The 23,502-nt window shown below is 49.0% G+C and overlaps 1 protein-coding gene across 1 annotated transcript in view; it reads right to left on the bottom strand.

The window, feature by feature from the left end:
* Positions 1-15,858: 15,858 nt before the first annotated feature.
* LOC100659766 (transmembrane protein 132D-like) overlaps positions 15,859-23,502 on the bottom strand; it is a 66,340-nt gene continuing 58,696 nt past the window's right edge. Inside the window, exon 5 of the mRNA XM_064272953.1 lies at positions 15,859-19,015. Within this exon, the coding sequence (XP_064129023.1) occupies positions 17,837-19,015 (1,179 nt within the window). The 3' untranslated portion in view covers positions 15,859-17,836. The remainder of the gene's footprint in view (positions 19,016-23,502) is intronic.

Raw genomic sequence — 23,502 nt, 5'->3', positions numbered from 1 at the left:
TTGTACCCTACCTGACAGGGCATCAGCAATCCCAGCTGAAAGAAGCCGGGATGCTACATGGGGAGAACAGAAATGCAGCGTAGAACAGAAAGGTCAGCTTTATCAGCTAGGATGTCTGGTTGCAAGCAAGAACCTGGCTGTCACTGATACAAGCAAACTGTAGCTTACTGGAAGGTCCCTGGAAGCGCACAGAACCTTGGAGAGTTTCGCAATGGGAGGTAAAGGGGAGCTTTGGAGACTGGGAGGCCGAAGCTGCAGGGCTGGTCTCAGGCACGAACAACTTGGTCAACTAGCTACTGATGGAGTGGAAGCGTTTCAGCGGCTTCTTCTGCCCTTGGGTCAATGCATGAAAGTCAAGGGCCCCAGGAAGGCCATCGTCCCGATAAGCTGTGCTCACAGCTGGTTGGGCACCTGTGGTGATAAAGGCTCTCAGGTGACCCTCTCCTTTCTCTGGCAGGAGGGGAGGCCCCTGCCTTTAATGACCACCAAGAATACCCACAATGGGGTAAGGCAATTCCCCCAAGGACTTTGGGGTGCTGACAGGAAAGGGGATTGGATGGTATTGTGGCCCTAACCAACAGCCACTGGCCTGGGAGTCAGCAGATGGGTCCAGCATCTAACTCGACCATTGACTATCCACGTGACTCTGAGAAAATAAGATCAAGGCTCTAATAACCCACATCCTATACCACAAATATACTCAGACACACTTAACCAGGTGTATAATATAATTATAGCTGCTGGTCACAGGTTATCCTTATTGCCAAGCTCTATATATCAACACGTATAAAAATCCACCAAACCTACTGCTGTTGAATCAATTCCAACTCATAGCGACCCTGTGGGACAGAAGAGAACTGCCTCATAGGTTTTCCAAGGAGCAGCTGGTGGATTCCAACTGCCAACCTTTTGGTTAGCCCCCCGAGCTCTTAACTACTGTGCTACCACGGCTCCAGACCCACTCAAAACTTAAAAAAAAAAAACCCAAAACAAAAAACGAAACCTGTTGCTGTCGAGTCAGTTCCGACTCATAGCAACCCTCTAGGACAAAGTAGAACCGTCCCATAGAGTTTCCAAGGAGCAGCTGGTGGATTCAAACTGCTGACCTTTTGGTTAGCAGCCGAGCTTTTAACCATTGTTGCACTAGGGCTCCAGACCCACTCAAGCAGGTATATAATACAATTATAGCTACTAGTCATAGATTATCCTTATTGCCAAGATCTATATATCCATATACGTTTCTTCAGAAACAAAGAAGAAGGGTTGGTAGTTGGAAAATATGGCCTTGGTGATAGAAACAATGCTGGAGATCGAATGATAGAATTTTGCCAGACCAATGACTTCTTCATTGCAAATACCTTTTTCACCAACATAAATGGCAACTATACACATGAACCTCGCCAGATGGGATACACAGGAATCAAATCGACTACATCTGTGGAAAGAGACGATGGAAAAGCTGAATATCATCAGTCAGAACAAGGCCAGGGGCTGACTGTGGGACAGACCATCAATTGCTCATATGCAAGTTCAAGATGAAACTGAAGAAAATCAGAGCAAGTCCACAAGAGCCAAAATACGACCTTGAGTATGTCCCACCTGAATTTAGAGACCATCTCAAGGATAGATTTGACGCTTTGAACACTAATGACCGAAGACTAGATGAGTTGTGGAATGACACCATTCATGAAGAAAGCAAGGGGTATTTGAAAAGAAAGAAAACACCAAGATGGATGTCAGAGGAGACTCTGAAACCTGCTCTCGAACCTCAAGCAGCTAAAGTAGAAGGAAGAAATGATGAAGTAAGAGAACGGAACAGAAGATTTCAAAGGGTAGCTTGAGAAGACAAAGTAAAGTATTATAATGACATATGCAAACAGCTGGAGAAAGAAAACCAAAAGAGAAGAACACGCTTGGCATTTCTCAAGCTGAAAGAACTGAAGAAAAATCCAAGCCTTGAGTTGCAATAGTGAAGGATTCTATGGGGAAAATATTAAATGACACAGGAAGCAACAAAAGAAGATGGAAGGAATACACAGAGTCATTATACAAAAAAGAATTAGTCAACGTTCAACCTTTTCAGGAGGTAGCATATAATCAGGAACCAATGGTACTAAAGAAAGAAGTCCAAGCTGCTTTGAAGGCATTGGTGAAAAACAAGCCTCCAGGAATTGATGGAATATCAATTGAGATGTTTCAACAAATGGATGCAGAGCTGGGAGTGCCCACTCGTCTATGCCAAGAAATATGGAAGACAGCTTCCTGGCCAACTGACTGGAAGAGATCCATATTTATGCCTATTCCCAAGAAAGGTGATCCAAACGAATGTGGAGATTATAGAACAATATCATTAATATCACACGAGCAAAATTTGGCTGAAGATCATTCAAAAGTGGCTGCAGCTATATATCGACAGGGAACTGCCAGAAATTCAGGCCGGTTTCAGAAGAGGACATGGAACGAGGGATATCATTGCTGATATCCGATGGATCCTGGCTGAAAGCAGAGAATACCAGAAGGATGTTTACCTGTGTTTTATTGACTATGCAAAGGCATTCGACTGTGTGGATCATAAGAAATTATGGATAACATTGGAAGAATGGGAATTCCAGAACACTTAATTGTGCTCATGAGGAACCTGTATATAGGCCAAGAGGCTGCTGTTCGGACAGAACAATGGGATACTGAGTGATTTAAGGTCAGGAAAGATGTGCGTCAGGGTTGTATCTTTTCACCATGCCTATTCAATCTGTATGCTGAGCAACTAATCCGAGAAGATGGAGTATATGAAGAAGAACACGGCATCAGGATTGGAGGAAGACTCATTAACAACCTGTGTTATGCAGATGCCACAACCTTGCTTGCTGAAAGTGAAGAGGACTTGAAGCACTTACTAATGAAGATCAAAGACCACAGCCTTCAGTATGGATTACACCTCAACATAAAGAAAACAAAAATCCTGACAACTGGACCAATAAGCCACATCATGATAAATGGAGAAAAGATTAAAGTTGTCAAGGATTTCATTTTACTTGGATCCACAGTCAAGAAATCAAAAGATGCATTGCTTTGGGCAAATCTGCTGCAAAGGACGTCTTTAAAGTGTTGAAAAGCAAAGATATCTTGGAGACTAAGGTGTGCCTGACCCAAGTCACGGTATTTTCAATCACATCATATGCATGTGAAAGCTAGACAATGAATAAGGAAGACCGAAGAAGAATTGACGCCTTTGAATTGTGGTGTTTGGGAAGAATATTGAATATACCATGGATTGCCAGAAGAATGAACAAATCTGTCTCGGAAGACGTACAACCAGAATGTTCCTTAGAAGCAAGGATGGCGAGACTGTGTCTTACATACTTTGGACATGTTGTCAGGAGGGATCAGTCCCTGGAGAAGGACATCATGCCTGGCAGAGTACAGGGTCAGCGGAAAATAGGAAAACACTAAACGACACGGACTGACACTGTGGCTACGACAACGGGCTTAAACAACAATTTTAAGGATGGTGCAGGACCGGGCAGTGTTTCGTGCCGTTGTGCATGTGGTCTCTATGAGTCGGAACTGACTCGATGGCACCTAACAACAACAACATATATCAACACATATAAAAATCCACCAAATCCATTGCCGTTGAGTTGACTCTGGCTCACAGCGACCCTATAGGATAGAGTAGAACTGCCTCATAGGGTTTCCAAGGCTGTAATCTTTATGGAAGCAGGCTGCCACATCTTTCTCCCATGGAGTGGCTGGTGGGTTCAAGCCACTGACCTTTGGGTTAGCAGCCACGTGCTTTAACCACTGTGCCCCCAGGGCTCCTCCTATCGACACACACGGCCCAGGCTAATTGTCTGTCCAATTCTATATCAACAAGTTGAACATTCTAGTTGCACATACTGATTATGCCTCAGTTATTTGAGGAGCAGCAGGATGGACTGAAGGTTACTTTCAAAGCCTTCATATACTTGAGAGCATCTCGAACGCTGGGAAGGCACAGAACAGAGGTCGTCACCGTGCTGTAGATCACCTGCCCAGACACGGAGAAGCAGAGATGGGATCTCGTTACCTGGTTCAGCCCACACTCGCCCTCCTGAATTGTAACCATGGATGCTCATCAGCTGATGTGTGGAGAGCAGGCTCAGGAGTGTGCAGGCCGCTCTACTTCAGGTCATCTCTAACAGGACCTAGCATCCAACTTCAGGGCAGCCCTGCAGACAAATGGCTTAAAATGAGCTTTCTCCAACACCCAGTTAATTCTCTGCTCCCTGTGGAGAAAAGCTACTGCTGAAGGAATAACCAGAGCATGTGGTTGATATTGGAGGCCCTGGATGGTGCACACGGTTCATGTGCTTGGCTGCCAACGAAAAGGTTGGAGGTTCGAGTCTACCCAGAAGAGACTTGGAAGAAAGCCTGGTGATCTATTTCTGAAAAACCAGCCATTGGAACCCCTATGGGGCACAATTCTACTCTGACACACATGGGGGCGCCATGAGTTGGGTTCAACTAGTCGGCAACTGGAAACTGGAAGTGTGGTTGTTATTGGTTGACTTTTCCTTTTCTGCATCAATACCCCTTTCTTATGGAAATACCATCCACATTTCCTTGGGAAATTACCCCTCACCCAATCCCATTCCATGTGGGTGGAGGAGGATGATTCTACCCTGTAGCTGTAAAGTAGGCACGCAGTCAAGCCTGGCCAATGATAGCATTTCATTCTCCCAGGTAACACAGGGATTCAATCAAGGATGGGCACCTGCCATGAACGAACCCAGTGAAACTCAATTTCTAGATTTCTGGTGGAACCAGTGGGAAAGATACGGTTCCTTTTCTCTGCAGTTTGCTGGGCTGTTAGATTTAAGCCCATCACTGTGGGAGAGGGCATCTCATTCCTTAGGAAGAGTCTTCCTAAGAATGTTGTGGTAAGCAGCCTCCAAGATGTCTTCACCTCCTGGTATTCAGTGTTGTCTGTGGTCCCCTCCCACACTGAATAGGGTTAATCTGTATAGCCAGTAGAATACATCATAAATGATATGTTACTTCCAAAGTTAAGTCACAAAAGATATTGCAGCCTCCTCCTTAGTGTCTCTTAGATCACTTGTTCTGGTGGAAGCTGGCCGCCATATTGTAGGGATGCTCAAGCAGCTCACTGAAGAGGTTCACATGGCGAGGCCTCCTAATAACAGCACTAACTTTCTAGGCATGTGAGTAAGCCACCTTGGACATATCCTCCAGTCCCAGTCAAGCCTTCAGGTGACTTTACCCTTGGCCGACTCAGCCTCTTGAGAGACCCTAAGCCAGAACCACCCAGTGAAGCCACTTCTTGATTACTGAGCCACAGAAACGGGGAGAGGTCATCCATATTCACTGTCATTTGAAGCTGCCGGCTTTTGGAGGAATTTGCTACACAGCGGTGGAAAACTAACTCCCACACTTAGCTTGCCCATAGATAACCATGCCAAAGGACCACACTATCCCAAGGGATGTAGACTTTCCAAAGCATCTGGGCACAGTTCTTCCAAACAGGGTTGTCCCCGACGATCCACCCAGTCTGCCAAGCTCTTACCGCACTTTCTCTGCCTGGTTTGGTTTCTGTCTCTGTTTCTGTCGAGCAGAGCAAGCCAGTCCTGTCCTCACTGAGACGCCACTTGGGGGACTCTCCAAGCCAGACTCAGCTCATTTTACCACTGACTTTTTTAACCACAGTTATTTTCAAACACCTTAAGGGGCAGCGCTGAGTTTTGCATATTCCTTGAGGCTTTTTTTTTTTCACACTGGGAGGATTTAGATTTTGTTTATTTATCCATGGAGAAAAAAATTTGGGAAGTCTTCTCACTTGTAGGAGCTTGAGCTCTACCCCAGAGGCCCCTGCAGGCTCGGTGTCTCATCCCCATGGTGGATCTTAGGGGGCAGTCAGGGCTGGAAAAGGCCCCGTGGGAAAGCAGAGAACCACATGGAGAGAACAGCTAGGTTGGCCTCGGGAGGTCAGTGAGCAGCTGGGGTGCTGGGTATGAAGAGGGGAGGAAGGAAGGTGCCCCCTTCCAGACATGGGGGCCCAGAGAGGCACCCTGGGTGGCGAAGTGGATGGTTCCTTTTGGGGCCATGAAAGCATAGAAAAGGGAAATTATGAATTGGATATTTAATCTGGTGACTCAAGAGTTATTGTGTGTATGTGTTTTATTTTTTTATTGTTGTAAATATATATATGTATATATATATCTCACACAACACTTGCCTATCCAACTTTTTCACATGTACAATTTAGCGACGCCGATTACATTAATCATGTTGTGCGACCATCACTGATGATTGGTGCCAAGTTTTCTGTCGCCATAAATAATAACACTCTGCTTTCCAACCTGTGAACTCTCTTTCCCTCCTTCCCACCCCTGGTAACCACTCATAAACTTTGCTCTCTAGACATCTGTTGACAGGTATTCTTGGGTGTGTATTTTCCTAGAGTACAAAAAAAAAAAAAAAAACCGAAGAAAACCCATTGCCTTCGAGTCGACCCTATAGGGGTCCTATAGAACAGAGTAGAACTGCTCCATAGGGTTTCCAAGGAGCGGCTGGTGGATTTGAACTGCCAACCTGTTGGTTAGTAGCTGTAGCATGCTGTAGCTCCTAATCACTGCGCCACCAGGGCCCTTTTTCTAGGATGCTGGGGAAGAAAGAAGGTGTGGTGGTCTCATCTCCCAGGGCCTTTGCCTGCTGGGGAGGCGGGAAGTCTCCATTTTCTCAGGTGTCAGCTTCTCTTCTGGGGATGGCACCCCCTGCTCCTCCTGCCACTGGAAGGGCACGGTCTGTCTTGGAAGAAGGCACAAGGCTCATATGCTTTATGGCAGGTTGGAGGCCACTAAGCTTAAATAACTCCAGCCCACACCTGGAAGATCCCACCTAACACAGAGTCTCCAAGGGTCCTCCATGGCCCAATTCCAGATGGCCACCTTCACTGAGGGTTTTTGACTTTCTTGTTTTAACCAAACCAGCTGCTGTCAGCTTCGACTCATGGTGACCCCATGTGTGTCTGAGTAGAACTGTGCTCCGTAGGGCTTTCAACGGCTTAACTTTCAGAAGTAGATTGCCAGACCTTTCTTCCAAGGTGCCTCTGGGCGGACTTGAACCTCCAAACTTTCAGGTGGCAGTGAGTGCGTGAACCATTTGCACCACTCAGAGACTCTGTGGTATTAACAACTCTTTCTATATCCACACCAAGCAGAGGTTGATGTTTGGTGAAGATCCCGTAGGCGTCCCTCTGAGATGACTTTGACCTTTTTAACAAGGCAGCCCTGGTCTTCAGGAGTGATGAGGCTTCCCTGCTACGGGCAGAGCCATGGCACGTTGACACAGAAAGCACAGATTCAAACCAAGAGGCTTAGCTGTGTTCACGGGGCAGTGGCAGCTGAGAATACGGCTTTTGGGGCACACCTGGGTGCACGTGGGTAAGGGATGTTGGCTACCACCAAACCCCAGGAGTCTGGTTCACAGTGGTGTCATGATTCATGGCAGCCTTGTGTGTGTCTGAGTAGAACTGTGCTCTATAGGGTTTTCAATGGCTGTGATCTTTTGGATTGCCAGGCCTTTCTTCCGAGGTTCCTCTGACTAGAGCCTGTTGACACCACTGTGATGATGTCAACAGCATGATGGTGTGTGCAGAGGTGAGCCGTGTGTACAGAGGTGAGCCACGTGTGAAGCCCTTTCGAGGGGCCCCAGGCTGGGCGACGTCCTCTCTGTTTAGACGTGATGACACTGGGGTGTGGGGAGGTGAGGTGCGTTGTGGGGATTCCCAGCTCTGCAGAGTCAGACCTGAGCATCACACAGTGCCCCCCAACACTCGGAGGGCACAGAGGACTTGCAGCCCCAGCCTTGCTCTGAGACACTGTGGCCACTCAGAGGTTTGGGCCTAGAAGGCGGTGGGCATCCAGCACTCGCAGAAGGAGCGGAGCTGGAACGGAGCCCAGCCCTGCTGTTCCCTGACCTCACGGCCCATCTAAAAGCTGGGATGGGAGCAGAGGGCACAGCCGAGCAGCACAGGCTTTTTCAGAACTGTAGTACCCTGTCCTCAGGTCAGCACACACGCTCCCAAGAGCAGGCCACGAGAGGCCATCAGAGTGGTGGGTGAAGCTGCTGAGGGACAAGGCCTTCGGGGGTGTCAGGCTCCTGGTGACATTGCTGCAGCTGGAGAACCAGAGGCATCCTCCTTGGTGGGCTCATTAGCTCACCAGCTACAGGAGACAGGCAGAAGGGACCCAGCCATCCGCCTCAGGTTGGTAATAAGGATCACAATTAAGCCTCTGGGGACCCTGCACTCTCAGGCTGGGGCATGCATCTGCTCCTTCCCGCTGACCTGTCTGGGCATGCGGGGTTAGCAGAAGAGCCCAGCGTGGCAGGAATCCAGCCCCTGCCTCCTTCCCTTCGGCACACAGAGTTCCCATGTTGACAGGAGCTGCTCCCAGGAAGTCAGCTGCTCCATAAACCAGACAGCATCTGATCCATAATCATTTTGTATACCAGGTTAGGGGAGGCGCTGCGATAGTAACAAATAAGCCCCAAACATCAGTGGTGTAACAGAACAAAAGGGTCCCTGGGTGGTGCCAATGGGTAACACACTTGGCTGCTAACTGAAAGTTTGGAGGTTCGAGTCAACCCAGAGGAACCTTGGAAGAAAGGCCTGGCGATCTTCTCCCAAAAGATCACAGCCATTGAAAACCCTCTGGAGCACAGTTCTACTTGGACATATATGAGGTCACCATGAGTCAGAACCAACTCGATGGCAACTGCTGGGAGGGAAGGGGGAAGGGCAGAGCAAAGGTCTATTTCTTGTCATGGGCCTCCCTGCGTTGACTCGGGGATCCAGATTCCCTCTATCTTGTGTGATGCCACATGTCAACATGTGGGTTCCCTGGTCCCCAAGGCAGGAGAGGAGAGAGCTAGGGGAACTCACGCATGCTCTGAACCACCCTCAGTGGGAGTGACTGTGGCACTACTGTTCACTGGACAGACTAGTCTCATGGCCCCAAGTGGGCTGCCGGGGAGCCTGGACTGCCCTGAGAACTGCTGTCTCCACCATCTTCCCCTATGTCCAAGCTCCTCCCAAGTTCTTGGAGGACACAGAGAAAGAAGGAACCCAACTCTTTTCCTGGGGACAAAACAGCCAAAGAGTCTATTCACCAATAAACTCTCAAGCTACAGATTGTATGGAGTATGGTTCTTGTTGGGTGCTGTCAATTCCGACTCATAGTGACCCCATGTGACAGAGCAGAACTGCTCCATAGGGTTTCCAAGGCTATAATCTTTACAGAAACAGATCCATTAGGTCTTTCTCCTGTGGAGCTCAAACTGCCAACCTTTCGGTTAGGAGCCACGTGCTTAACCAGTGGGCCACCAGGGCTCATTCTGAGGAAGGGAAAGACCCCATAAAACAAGGTTGATCTGGGAAGTAGGGAGACATTTCATCCACGCCATGCCTACTTACAGAGGTCGGCCTGCGAGGTTTCTACAGAGAGACGAGGAGAGGTATTATCTTCCAGGAGCCCCTTGTGGGAAGGAACTGTGTCTAGCCCGTTTTGTCTCCCCTTAAGTGATGAACACAGGGGCAATGAAGCCGTGCCAACTGGCCCAGTGGGAGATGCTGGTGTCACGGCCGTGTGGCTGAGCAATGAGATTGTATAAAATCAGAGCTCTGGCAGCAGTTCAGTTTCCTGGTTCCTATTATCTCAGGTGGCTGACTTAATTTATCAGAGTATGCCTCATCACAAATGCTCTGTAAACCAGTCACTGTCCACCTATCTGTGCATCCATCTACCTACCCATCCAATCCATCCACCCACCCACCCATCCAATCCATCCATCCGTCATCCATCCACCCATCCACTGACATGCTTATGGATTGCTGAGTCTTGCTAGGCCTGGTTTTAGCCATGGGTTCACAGCAGAAACCTGGTAGACTAGATCCTTACCCTCCAGGAGCTTATTTTCCACTAGGGGAGACACACACAAGCAGGAAAGTACTCACTTGGAAAGGACGACTGCAGAGTGTGATAAGAGCTATGAAAAAAGTAAAATAGGATAATGGGTATGAGAGGGACTGGTAAGGGGGTGTGTGGGAGGCTACTCTAGGGAGCTTCCGGAAGGCTTCTCTGAGGATGTGACGTATGACCTAAGACTGCCTGATGAGGAGGGGTCAGGCGTGTGAAAAGTTGGGAGAACAGAGTTCTAGAAAGAAGCAACAAGGGCAAAGGCCCCGAGGCGGGGACGAGCTTGGCTGGTCAGAGTTGTTCACAGAACACAAGTGAGGCAGGAGCTTAGTGAGAAGACAGGGGATGGTGAGAATGGGGGTGGATGATGCACAGGGCACCATCACGCAGGGCCTCAGGCCATGTGTCGTGGATCGAATTGTGGCCCCCAAACGTGTGTTGGAATCCTAACTCCTATCCCTGTGGATGAATCCAATCTAACATAATCAATCAATCAGTTCAGGTTCACACTAGCGAAGGGCCATCCTACCTAATGGTTTCTGATTTGTAACAATAGCTGCGCGGACACAGAGGCACCCACACAAACAGGAAGACAGATGCCAGGATCACCTACAAGCCAAGGAACCAAGGGACGCCTGGGACCACCTACAAGGAAGGAGTCGACACAGCAGAGACCCTGAAATCGGACTTTGAGCCTCCAGAGCTGTGAGAAGATAAGCTTTTGTTCTTGAAAGCCACCCACCTGTGGTATTTCTACTGTAGCAGTACTGGGGAGCGGAGATACTGTGGTACCGAGTCTGGGTTTTATTCCAGGAATTGCAGGAAGGAGGGTTTTAAACAGGGGAGTGACGTGATTTGAATCATGTTTTAAAAGGTCTCCCTGTTCATTTCCATTTAGTGAACACCGACTGTCTACTTGGTAGTTTTCTCTAGGAGCCACGAGACACTCTGGGCACAGGGGACAAAGAAGAACATGACAGGGCCTTTGAAAACAAATGCTGGCCATCAGGCTTTGAGCTCATTAGCATAACTGGTGGGGGTGACTTGATTTAACATCAGTGAAAACAGAATAAGAAATTCAGATCCTGGCTGCGGCGAATATGATGGCCCTGCTCACGAGGACCCAGCTAACCAGTAGGGGGTTTCCACAGTGGCCCCATGTAGGTTGTCTGTGACGAGGGCTTAGTCTCCAGTCTTCAGCCCATCCCTACAGATGGCTCCAGAGTCTTCCTGGGTGTTTACAAAGCAAAGCTCCTAGGAATAGAATTGGGGGTGGGAAGGAAGAGCAATGAGAGAGGACAGTGGGATCGTTGCCCTGCATGAGCACCCTCCATTTTCCCAGGCTACAGTAAGGGTCCACCACCCGTCTCTCAGCGTGTCATCTAGGGTGGCTGGCGTGTGGCTGTGATGCTGGAAGCTTTAACCCCAGTATTTCAGATACCCGCAGGGTCGCCACAGTGGACAGGTTTCAGCAAAGCTTCCAGACTAAGACAGAGTAGGAAGAAAGGCTTGGTAATCTGCTGAAAATTAGCCAGCGAAAATCCTATGGATCACAACAGAATATTGTTGGGCACTTTGACTTGCTTTGCTTGGACACGTCTTCAGGAAAAGCTGATTGCCAGAGAAGGGCATTATGTTTGGTAAAGTGGAGGACCAGTGAAAATGAGGGAAGCCCTCAGTGAGAGGGACTGATGCAAGAGCTGCCACAATGGACGGGAGCATACCGACAATCACGAGGACGGCACAGCATTGGGCAACGCTTTGTTCTGTTGGGCATGGGGTCGCCGTGAGCCAGAGCCCAACTGATAGCCACTAACAACAATGGCAAGAGCGTTCCGATCTTCCTTTGGGAATCTGGCCCTTCCACTCTGAGTCCCTGTGGTTCTGGTGAGGACTTCCTCCCGGCCCCCCAGGGTCCAGGGCTGCAGGGAGGTACCTGTGTGTGACCCTAGGCCTAGGTCAGTACCTCTCAAAGAGGACAGATTTGCGTTCAGCAGGGACTCTAGCTGCCCAGAGAGGGTCAATGGAGGGACTTTATCTGAGCTGTTCGGACAGTTGCTGTCCCTGACCTGAGATGGTTAGCGGTAAACATGCGACAAGGTCACTGCGCGGAGGCCACCGTGGACTGAGCTTCTTGAGAAGGAAGCAAAACGGGCAAATGCAGAGCCAAGGGACAGAGAACAGACAGACAGACAGACAGGGAGAGGGAGGGAGAGAATATGCCCGGGGATCCAGCCATCCAGAAATCAGATACACTCAGCCTGTCAGTTTTGGGAACCAAAAAATTCTGTCCTCCCCCCATTTATTTCTTTATTTACTTGCTTAAGCCCAGTTAATTTTTTTTAAAATTGTTTGCAATCAAAACTGTCTCTTTCGACAGGACTTCCTCCCTCCCAAGAGGACTCCCCACACTCCACCCCTGCAATTCCAAGCAGCCTGTACCCAACACAATCCTTCATTCTCCCACCTATAACCCCCAATGAATATATTAGCATGTTATTTCCACATTCACGTCAGCTGGGGCCAGATGTACAGAAACTCCGGGGAGCCCAAGACCCCGAGAGGGAGGGCTGAGGCTGGCAGGGACCACCACATGGGTCCGCTCAGACTTGAAGCTCAGATCTGCAGCCTTCTTCCCTCTGCCTCCCTCTCCATCATCCCTGCTAACCCTGGTCCTCCAGTGTTGGTGGGGCAGAGGGTACCAGCCTCCTCTGTGAGCATCCACGAGGCTCACCTGTGTTCTTACCTGCTGCGTGTGGGGGCCGGGGAGGGGGGGAGGCAGCCTTGGCGGCTACTACGCCAAAAGGGAGAGATGAGGAGCTAATGACTGATTTGGGAAGCCCCAAATTGAGTGATTAATTCACAGGTGTGAGCGCTCCCAGAGGAAACTGATACAGAGTTCATTGCACTCCCGGGGTGTCCTAGCCTCATTTGCCAAGCGGGTGTGAAACGGAGGGTTGGGAGGGGCCCTTGTGGGTGAGACACATTCCTGTGGGAGGGTCAATGGAGCAACCAGCTGCCCTCAGTCCGCGCACAGGGTTAGCTGCCCAGATCTCTAGCCAGCGAAGGGCAGCATAGGATTGCCTAGAAGCAAGAGTCCAGGCAGGGAGCCAAGAGGCTGCAAGGAACCAAGTGTCCACTGGGGGGTGCTGATGACCCTGTTTCCACTGACTTCAGATTGGCTCTTCCTCCAGGGTTGGAAGCCCACTGCCCACTGGCACCCGCAGGTGACGGAGTGAGGGGAGCAGGCCAGGTGTCAGAGGAACCAGGCAGCACCCCTTAGCTTATTCACATTCACAAGGGCACCCTGTGAAATTTCAGCTCATTAAGACTCCCTGTTATTATTTTCTTGATTTCTGGGCACACGCATCACAGCAGCTCATGTCGTAATGCCATCTTAAGTTGTATTCTTTAGACAAAGACACTCTAGGTTTGCCCAGGAGGCACAAGGGAATAGGTTTCTCTTCCATAAAGCAAAATAAAAACAAATAAACCAGCTGCCGTCAAGTAAGCCCTGGCTTGTGGCAACCCCATGTGTGTCAGAGTAGAACTGTGCTCCACAGGCTTTGCAGTGGCTGATTTTTTGGAACTGGATTGCCACGCCTTTCTTGCAAGCTTCCTCTGGCTAGACTTGAATCTTCAACATTTCAGTTAGCAGCCAAGCACGTGAAGCGTTTGCATCACCGAAGACCCATTGCCCCATAGGGTCTCCGAGGCTGTGATCTATACGGAAGCAGACTGCCCCGTCTTTCCCCCACCGAGCCGCTGGTGGGTTCTAACCGCCGACCTCCGGGTTAGCAGCCAAGGGCTTAACCGCTGTGCTACCAGGGCTCCTCTGCACCACCCAGTGATTCTGAAGCAAGGTACTCTTTCCTAACTCTCTTGAGGAACCCCAGTGGCACAGTGGTTAAGTGGTCAGCTGCTAACTGAAAGGTCGGCAGTTCAAACCCACCAGCCACTCTGCCTAAGAAATACATGGCAGTCTGCTTCTATAAAGATTACAGCCCAGGAGACCCTATGGGGCAGTTCTACTGTCCTATAGGGTCACTGGAAACCCTGGTGGCGTAGTGGTTAAGTGCTACGGCTACTAACCAAAAGGATGGCAATTCAAATCCACCAGGCGCTCCTTCGAAACTCTGTGGGGCAGTTCTACTCTGTCCTACAGGGTCACTATGAGTCGGAATTGGCTCAACGGCAACAGGTTTGGCTTTTTTGGTATAGGGTCTCTATGAAGTCAGAATCAACTTGATGGCAACACGTTTTAACTGTCTTCAAACACATGCTCCCTCAGTCTATACCTGTTTTCTTCACTTTTGGGTAGAGGAAGGACAGGGGAGAAATATTTGTGAGATGAGCGGCAAATGAAATTCACACTCTAGGCCACGGGTGAGACACCTGGGAGTGGCGAGGACTGTGGCCAAGTGGAGCGCTCACACCTGCCTGGAGGCAACAGCACTAACTCAGCCAGCGTGGCCCCATCGGACTGTGAACAGAGCCACAGACTGTCTGAATTTTGAAAACAGAAATCCAGGTTTTTTCTAGGCAAACTCTCCAGCATCTTAAATGTTGGCTCAGTCTTCCTCTGTGCTCTAACCTGTTTCGTTTTCCCTTACACGACACACGACTATCTGAACAGTATTTTGTTCATTTCCTCCGCAGGGTCCCCCGCCACGTGATGTTAGGTTTCTGAGAGTGGGGGGTGTGGCTGCCATGTTTACTCCTCCGTCTCCAGTACTCACAATCGTTCCTGGGGCACGTCTGTTCCCCCAGTCGCCGTCCAGCTGACTGACTCATGGCGACCCCGTGTGTGTCAGAGCAGAGCTGTGCTCCTCAGAGTCTTAACGGCTGAATTGTTGGAAGCAGATCACGAGGACTTTCTTCCCAGGTGCCTCTGGGTGGACTTGAACCTCCAACCTTTTGGTTAGCAGCCAAGTGCCTTCATTATTTGCACCGCCTGGGGCGCATCGATCCATTGCTGTCAAGCTGATTCCGACTCACAGCGACTCCATGGGACACAGTAGAACTGCCCCGTAGGTTTCCAAGGCTGTCGTCTTTACGGGAGCAGACCGCCACACCTTTCTCCTGGGGAGCAGCTGGCGGGTTTGAACTGCTGCCCTTTTGATTAGCAGCCTAGCACTTAGCCACTGCACCACCAGGGCTCCTTCTAGGGTGCATAGTAGGAGCTTAGTAGCTACTCAGTGGTTACATGAATCTGCATGAATATGAGGGTTTCATCCAGCTTCTCTTTTTGTGGAGCGGTTTCGGGTTGTGTTTGATCATCGAGGACTTGAGGTCAGCATTTCTGACCCCACCCAGAGGAACCCTGTGCAGGTGCCTGACTTAGGCAGGTAACAGCTGGGTGTCTGTGTGAGAGCCACAGAGAAGGCTGCGCCTTTCCTCCCTGCAGGGCCAAGACAGGCTGGAATCTATGCCTGGCTGCCGCGCTCCCACGCTGCACCATCCGTTAGCAGGCGTTTCGTGGAGGGCTGTGTGATTTATCATCAAATCCTCTCAGGTCCCGAAGGAGAGGTACTTAGTACACAACGCACTCTGTCATCACGGGTCAACATCCCCTCGGGGCGGACAGCGGCATCGCACCATGCAAGGGTGTGACTGGATTGAGTGGGGATCCTTAAATCTGCATTTCCATTTACCAGAAGCCTTTACAGTGTTCAGAGAGCCATCTGTAACAGGCACCGGTCCCTCAGAGGGTCAGCATGCCGAAAGACAAAGGACAGCCATAAAGCCGCTGAATGCAAACTTTGTATTTACAGCCGGTGTGTTTATAAATATATATTACATTTTTACAGTCTACAATACACTCTATATGGAGATGGATTCAGGAGTGAGCAGTGGCTGCCCTATTAAAAGGAACTCCATGACAGTCAGAACAGAAAAGGGGAGGAGGAGGTTACTGAAAGCAAACTGTTATGACCGGAAAGGGGTGACCAGTTAATCACCCAACCAAATGGGAAGCAAACTCGGGGACAGGAGCAAGTCATATCTGGTTCTCAGGAACCCGGTCTCAGCAAACTGCTCGCAGCACCGTTGGAGGCGGCATGCTGAGGCTTAGGAGGTCAACTGTGGGATCGACACATGGTACCTGAGGAGGATGGGATTATATGCACGGGGTGTGGGGAGGAGGAGAGAGACAATGAGAGAAAAAGAGAAAGAGCAAGAAAGAATGAGAGAAAAAGAGACAGAGATAGAGACAGACACAGAGACAGAGCGAATGCAAGACAAGGAGAATGAGAAATGGTGGTTCAGAGATACACAGAGACACAGAGAGAGGCACAGAGAAAGAGAGAAATTGGGAGAGAGATCTGGAGAGACAGAGAAAGAGACAGAGTGTCACAGAGTTGGACTCAACAGTGTAGTCTCTTCTCCCCCCTCCCCCCACACCATTGGCCTCAGGGTCATCCTAGTCGGCAGTTACTTCCCCCACCATCCCGCCTCGGAGTGCGTGTGAGACAGTTCCTAGAAGCAGCTCATCAGGGGGACTTAGGGAATGTTCCAGGGAAACGTTGATTCTGAGCAGGCTGGATCCCTGGGGCTGACGTTGGAACAGCATGGCCACCTCTCCACCCCTTACGCCAGAACCTCAGGAACCTCCATCTCTTCCAGGCGGAGAAGCTTCCATTCTGTTCACGCTGTGGGGTGGGGGATGCCACCTGCCCAATCCCACCTCGTCTACACCCAGTGTCCCAACTTTCCAGCCGCCCTCGCACTTCACGCAGACACCTAGATTCGTCTCAGCGGCCTTGAAGGAAAACCCTCAGACCAGATGCAACGCGAGCGGCAACAGACCCGTGACAAACAGCCTCTCTCGTTTCTAGAAAGCAAGGCGAAGGAGGGTATATGTTGGTGTTGAGTTCACTGTAAAGACTGCTTGTCCCCAAAGGCCATTCTCTGCAGGGAAGGGCAGAGTGAAGTACGCCCAGGGTGACTTCTCTATACACCGTCACCTGGGAGCTGACACCATGCCCAGGGAACAGAAAGAGACTCAGGGAAGCTGGAAACTGCCTCCCCGCCCACCCTGACCAAGGGTCAACAGCTTTCGGACAGGTGGCAATGCAACAGAGAAATACAAATTTTAGACATGAGAACTCATTAAGATGAACAGGCTAAAAAGAGCCTAGTTCTTCAAAACTGATTGGTGTTCTGTGTCCAGTATCCCTAGTTTACAAATGAAGGAATGCTCTGAACCACTCGGAGGATTTTTGTGTTTGTTCTTAGAATCCAGTAACAGAGATCAGTGGCCTATTTGCCCGCTTGTTCCCTTTTAATCCTTGTCAGCGGTCTTCTTGGTCTGTCGATAATTAGGGCCAGATCTGACCCAACCTTTGGGAGATGCTGCATCACAGTCACGCTTTCTAAGAGCTGAGGGTGGTGCGAGGCTCTGCCTTTGAGTTCGCTCAAGCAGGAGGTGCTGCTCCACATCAAAGGACAGACTCCCTCTCATTGATCCATTTAGGCTCAGCCCGGGTCTCACTTTCCATCCAGAGTCTGCAGTATTGAACACTGGAGCTATGTGGATTGTACGATACCCAAATTGTTTTGATTAAAGAGAGAGACTGTTCTTTCCTGGAACCCCTCAGAAGCTCCGTGATTCAGAACTCAATTTTGCTCCACGTTTTAGAAATCTTGCCACGAATGATAAACCACTTCCCTTGGAACGAGTGAAATATGTGTATTGATTCTGACTCAAGGCCGGCCCAGCTGAATCAGGGCCCTGTTCTGGGGCTCTGTTGACAGCGTCACCCTTGCCCCATCCTGCCATTTCACTGCTCCTTGGGGTGCATGGCCACGCATCCCCAAATTAAAGGCCGAGAGGTGAGTGGGAACAACGTGTGTGTGTCTGCTTACACGTTCTCATGTGATCTTTCCATGTAGTTGTGTAGTTCTTTGTACTCTCCGGAGCCCAGGTCTTGGCAGACCCACTTCACGTCGTCCTCACTGCTCATCGTGAGCGAGCTTGTTGTGGGGCCACTGTCTTCCGCGGAGATGGTGGTGAAGGTAGTAAATCTCACTCTTTTCCGCTTCGAGGTAGGGGAGGCGGGGGGCTCGCTCTTCTGGTCTTTCCCGTCAGTGGCCATGGGCCCCAAAGGCTTGAACAGCTGGCCGTTGCTGCTCTTCTGGGAGTTTGTGCTGAGGAGATACTTGCTCTCCTCGAAGTCCCTGTCGATGGCCGTAATCTGCTCCTCTGGGGAGGAGGCGAAGTTAATGTGGTTCTCCAGCAGTTCTGCCTGGTTGCTCAGCCCGACCCAGTCATGGGAATGACTCATGCCTTCCTGCTCTTCAAAGGGAACCTGTTTATGCCTGTATTTCAGAGCAAAGGCCACGCAGTTTATGAGGAAGACCAAAATGGCCAGGCAGAAGACGCCCAGCAGAGCATACATCCCAATCTCCAAGTCGCTCAGCCCCTTGGATGCCTGCATGAGGTCATTCTCATCCATGCCCCCACTGCTTCTGGGCACATCCACCTGGGCTGGGAAGCTGGTCAGGTCCACAGAGATAGTCTGGAAATGGCTGTCATCATCTAAAACGCTCTCCTGGCCATTCTTCCTCCGGAAGGTTGACCTCTCTGTGGTGGTTCCCCTTCCTTCCGTGAGGCCCACTGAGGAACTGCCATAGTACTGCCCCTCTTGGCTCCCCCATTCTTGCAGGGGTTTCTTGGGCCTCCTGTCACTGACATGATTCTCCAGGTGAACTCCTGCCCCAGCATGCCTGCTGTCACTGGTGTTGGGGTTGGCATCGTTTTGGCTGAATTTAACTTTGATGTTGGCGGTCCCGACGGCCAGCACACTCTTCCTCTTGGACTTCTGGCATGACTCGCTGATGACCATCTCCACCTTCACCAGCGGCCCCTGCCCTTCTGTTTCAGCAGCGATTTTAGGCCACTTGAATTTGGGGTCTTGGTGGATAGATACCACCTTCTCATCCAGGGATGTTGCCATGAGGGAGAAGTCTTTCCCATCATAAATATCCAAGGGCGTGACAGAGCCGTCACTGAACTGGACCCAGCAACTGATGGCCGCTTCCTGTTGGATAAAATAAGTAAGTCAATCAAAAAGGGTCAAAAAGCTCACTGAGCACAAGTCTTAGCAGAAAAGACTCGGTGTGGCAAAAAAAAAAAACAAAAAACAAACCAAAAAAAACACTACGAGAACAAAGGAAAACCTTTTAAACAGTGTAGACACAGGAGATAAGAAGTACTAAGGCACCTGCACATCTCAGGTCACCTGGTTTTCGACAAGGGCACTGAGTCCACCCGATGGGGAAAGAAGAGTTTCTTTAATAAATGGTGCTGGGACACCTGGATGTTCACAAGCAGAAGAACGAACTTGGACCCCTACCTCATACTGTATATGAAAACTAACTCAAAATGGATCAAAGACCTAAATGTATGAGCCACACCCATAAAACTCTTAGAAGAAAACATAGCAGTAGTGCTTTGGGTACTAACGTTTAACAATGGGTTCTTAGATATAACACTGAAAGCATGAGCAATGGAAGACAAAACAGATAACTGGGACTTTATAAACAACAAACACTTTTGCTCATCAAAGGACTTTATCAAGAAAGTGAAAAGATAACCTATAAATTGGGAGAAAACTACTGGAAGGCACATATCAGATAAAGGTTTAATACCCATAATATATAAAGAACTCAAAACTTAACAATAAAAAGGCAAACAGCCCAAATGAAAAATGGGCAGAGACTTGAATGGACATTTCACCAAAGAGGATATACATTCAAGTGGCTAAAAACACATGAAAAGTTGCTCAACATCACTAGTCATTAACCAAAAAACAAACCAAACTTGTTGCTGTTGAATCAATTCTGACTCATAGCAACCTTATAGGCAGAGTAGAACTGCCCATTGGGTCTCCAAGGAGTGGCTGGTGGATTTGAACTGCCAACCTTTTGGTCAGCAGCCGAGCTCTTAACCACTGTGCCACCAGGGCTCCAAATCAATACCACAATGAAATATCACCTCACCCACCTAGAATGGCAATGATCAACAAACAAACAGCAAAAACAAAAATAACTAGTGTTGGGAAGGATGTGGAGAAACTGGAACCCTCATCCATTGCTGGTGGGAATGTAGAATGGTTCAGTCCTGTGGGGAACAGTGTGGTGGTTCCTCAAAAAGCTGAACATAGAACTACCATGTGACCCAGCAATCCCAATCCTAGGTAGACATGCAGAAGAAGTGAAGGGGGGGAACGCAAGCAGAAACCTGCACACCAGTGTTCACTGTAGCACTGCTCACAATAGCCCAAAAATGGAAACAACTGAAATGTCCATCAAAGATGACTGGAGGAACAAGATGAGGTTCATACGTACAATGGAATACTTCCAGCCATAAAGAGAAACAAAGTCCTGATGCATAATATGACATGGATGAACCCTGAAAACATTATGCTCAGTGAAATAAGTCAGTCACAAAAGGATAAATACTGTATGATCCCACTTATATGAAACAGACAAATGTAAGGAGACCCAAGTTTATTAGTGGGTACCAGGGGAAGGAGGGAAGGAGAGCAAAGGGAGGGAGCCGTATCTTACAGGGCAATGAGCTTCTGTGAACGGTGGTAGAATAGTTTGGAAAAGGATAGTGGAAATGGTCGCACAACGTGACAAACATAATCAGTGTCACGATGTTATACGTGTAAAAATTGTTGAGTTGGCAAATGTTTTATTATATGTATTTTCACCACAATTAAAAAAAATCAGTCACAAACAAAAATGGTACTACATGAACAGAGAAAAACCTTTCAAACAGTGTGGACATGGGAGATAAGAAGTCGTAAGGCAATGAAAGAAAATTAACTCTTATAGAGATGTAAAACCAAAAGAAAACAACAACAAAACAGGGCCAGTATTAAACACTCTGCCATAAGATTTTTTTTTTTTTTTTCCTTTGGAGATGTTAATAGAAAAATGGGTCCCTTGGGCAGTACAGGATCTACTTCTGCACAATAATAAATTGCATGTCAATGGATATTACCGGCTAGTGGGATCATTTACAAATGTTATACATTTAAATGAAACATATTTATTAAATTATTTTTAAGGTGTTTTAATACTGAATCTCCACTTATTACTCAAAATACACATTAAGGTCCCTAAATCAAGACAGGGACACCCCAGAGGGGCTACACCGGTCCTGCCTTCACTGGGTCTGCAGCAATGGGCTTGCACTAGCCTGGGGACACAGCCTTGACATGGAGCTGAGCTGTTAAACCAGTCAGAGAGAGAGACACACAAAGAGAGGGAGAACAGCCTTCTAGCTGCAAGGTCTTTGTCTCTGCGATTCCCCACCCCCAACCCACTGGAGGAATCTGGGACACCAAAGGGTGTCCAGGGCCAAGGCTTGTGCACTACTGAAGCTCTTGCCTTTTCACTTTGCAGCTTCAGGTCTTCATTCCTTGCGAATGGCTTGGGGAGGCAGATCACATTACAGTAGATAACCTCTAATTGAGTGCAAGCTTTCCATTCTAGTTACTGTTAGGTGCTGATGAGTCAGCTCTGACTCCTGGCCACCTTATGTTCCACAGAACAAAACGCTGCCCAGTCCTCCGCCATCTTCATGATCGTTGGCATGTTTGAGTCCATTGTCGTGGCTACTCTTTCGATCCATCTCATTGAGGGTTTCCTTCATTTTCGTTGACCCTCTACTTTACCAAACAGGAGATCCTTTTCTAGCAACTTGTCTTTCCTGATGACACGTCCAAAGTAAGTGAGCCAAAGCCTTGCCATCCTCGCGTCTAAGGAACATTCTGGTGGTTTCATCGATTTTAGTAAAGATGCCTTTATACATTAATTATTTTATTGTGCTTTAAGTGACTGACTTTACAAATCAAGTCAGTCTCTCCTACAAAAACTTATATACACCTTGCTATGTACTCCTAGTTGCTCTCCCCCCGAGTGAGACAGCACACTCCTTTTCACCCCGTCAGATGCCTTTATACTTGACAGTGATTTGGGAGGCTCATTGCTTCCTGCCTTCTCCCGAACCTGCTCCATCCCAAGCCCCAAATGATGGACGTGTAACCCTGCCTACCTGGGTACAGCTGAGTGGACGGGGTAGGGGCAGTTTTGACCAGAACATTTAATCTCAGCAGCCCTGAGGCAGTCAGCAGCTCTCTCTGTTTTTCTGTCTGTCTGTCTGTCCCTTTCTCTCTCATCTGAAATAAGAGCCAAGACTGACACAGTTAGCTGTGGGAGATGTGTGGGGACTTGCATCTAGTCAGAACAACCCGACGTTGGAGACCCTGCAACTTGGCCTTGATGTTTCAATGTCAAGAGATCCAAAGCACATGTGAATTTTCTGTTTGAGGAAGGCTCTGCTTGGAGCGGCCATGATGGACCGTGTGTAAGCACATACTTGGGCACAGAATATATGTGCAGGAGGAGAAGAATAAATTAGACCAAAGCAAACGACAGGGGAGGGACCGCACAACAACAGGGTGCTGACGAGCTGGCTCCTCTGAGGTCTTAAAGCTGGGTCTGTGAGATGCCCCCGGACCGTGTTGACAAGCTGGCTCCTCCGAGGTCTTAAAGCTGGGTCTGTGAGATGCCCCCGGACCGTGTTGACAAGCTGGCTCCTCTGAGGTCTTAAAGCTGGGTCTGTGAGATGCCCCCAGACCATGCTGACGAGCTGGCTCCTATGAGGTCTTAAAGCTGGGTCTGTGAGATGCCCCCGGACCGTGCGGTAAATCCCTGTGATTGAAGCTTGCTTGAGTGGATCTCTCGTCCTTGCAGCCAACAAGCCCTGAGTGCGACAGAAGTCAGTCTTTGTTCTCGTTGCCGTGGAGTTGCCTCTGACTCACAGCGACCCCGTGTGTGTTAGGGTGGAACTTTACACCACAGGGTTTTCAGTGGCTGAGTTTTCAGAAGCAGATCACCGGGGCTTTCTTCCAAGGCTCCTCTGGATGGACTCAAACCTCCAAACTTTCAGTTAGCAGTCGAGCGTGTTAACCATTTGTACTACCCAGGGACCCCAAGTAAATTTTACACTGGTGTTGTCTTTGGAAGTAGGAAGAAAGGTACCCCAAATGTGGCTGGCTAATCATCAAACTGAAGAGACAACCTACCCTTTGGGAGAATTCTGGAACCTTATATCTGATAAGGTTCTAATATCCTGCCTTTTTTCCCATCTACAACTTAACAACAAAAAGACAAACAACCCAATCAAAAAATCGGCAGAGGACCTGAACAGACATTTCACAAAGAGGATATTCAAATGGCCGACAAACACATGAAAAGATGCTCAATGCCATTAGCCATTAACCAAAACCAAACCCATTGCCATCGAGTTGATTCTCACTCATAGAGACCCTACGGTGACCCTGCAGGACAGAGGAGAACTGTCCCATGGGGCTTCCAAGGAGTGGCTGGTGGATTCGAATTGCCAAACTTCTGGTTAGCAGCTGAGCTCTTAACCACTGTGCCACCTCCCATTAGCCATTAGGGAAATGAAAATCAATACCACCTTACCCCTACTTGAATGGCAATGATA

The sequence above is a fragment of the Loxodonta africana genome, chromosome 19 (assembly GCF_030014295.1).
Source record: "Loxodonta africana isolate mLoxAfr1 chromosome 19, mLoxAfr1.hap2, whole genome shotgun sequence".
In the NCBI taxonomy this organism is placed as follows: Eukaryota; Metazoa; Chordata; class Mammalia; order Proboscidea; family Elephantidae; genus Loxodonta; species Loxodonta africana.
This window is presented reverse-complemented; position numbering and strand designations above follow the sequence as displayed.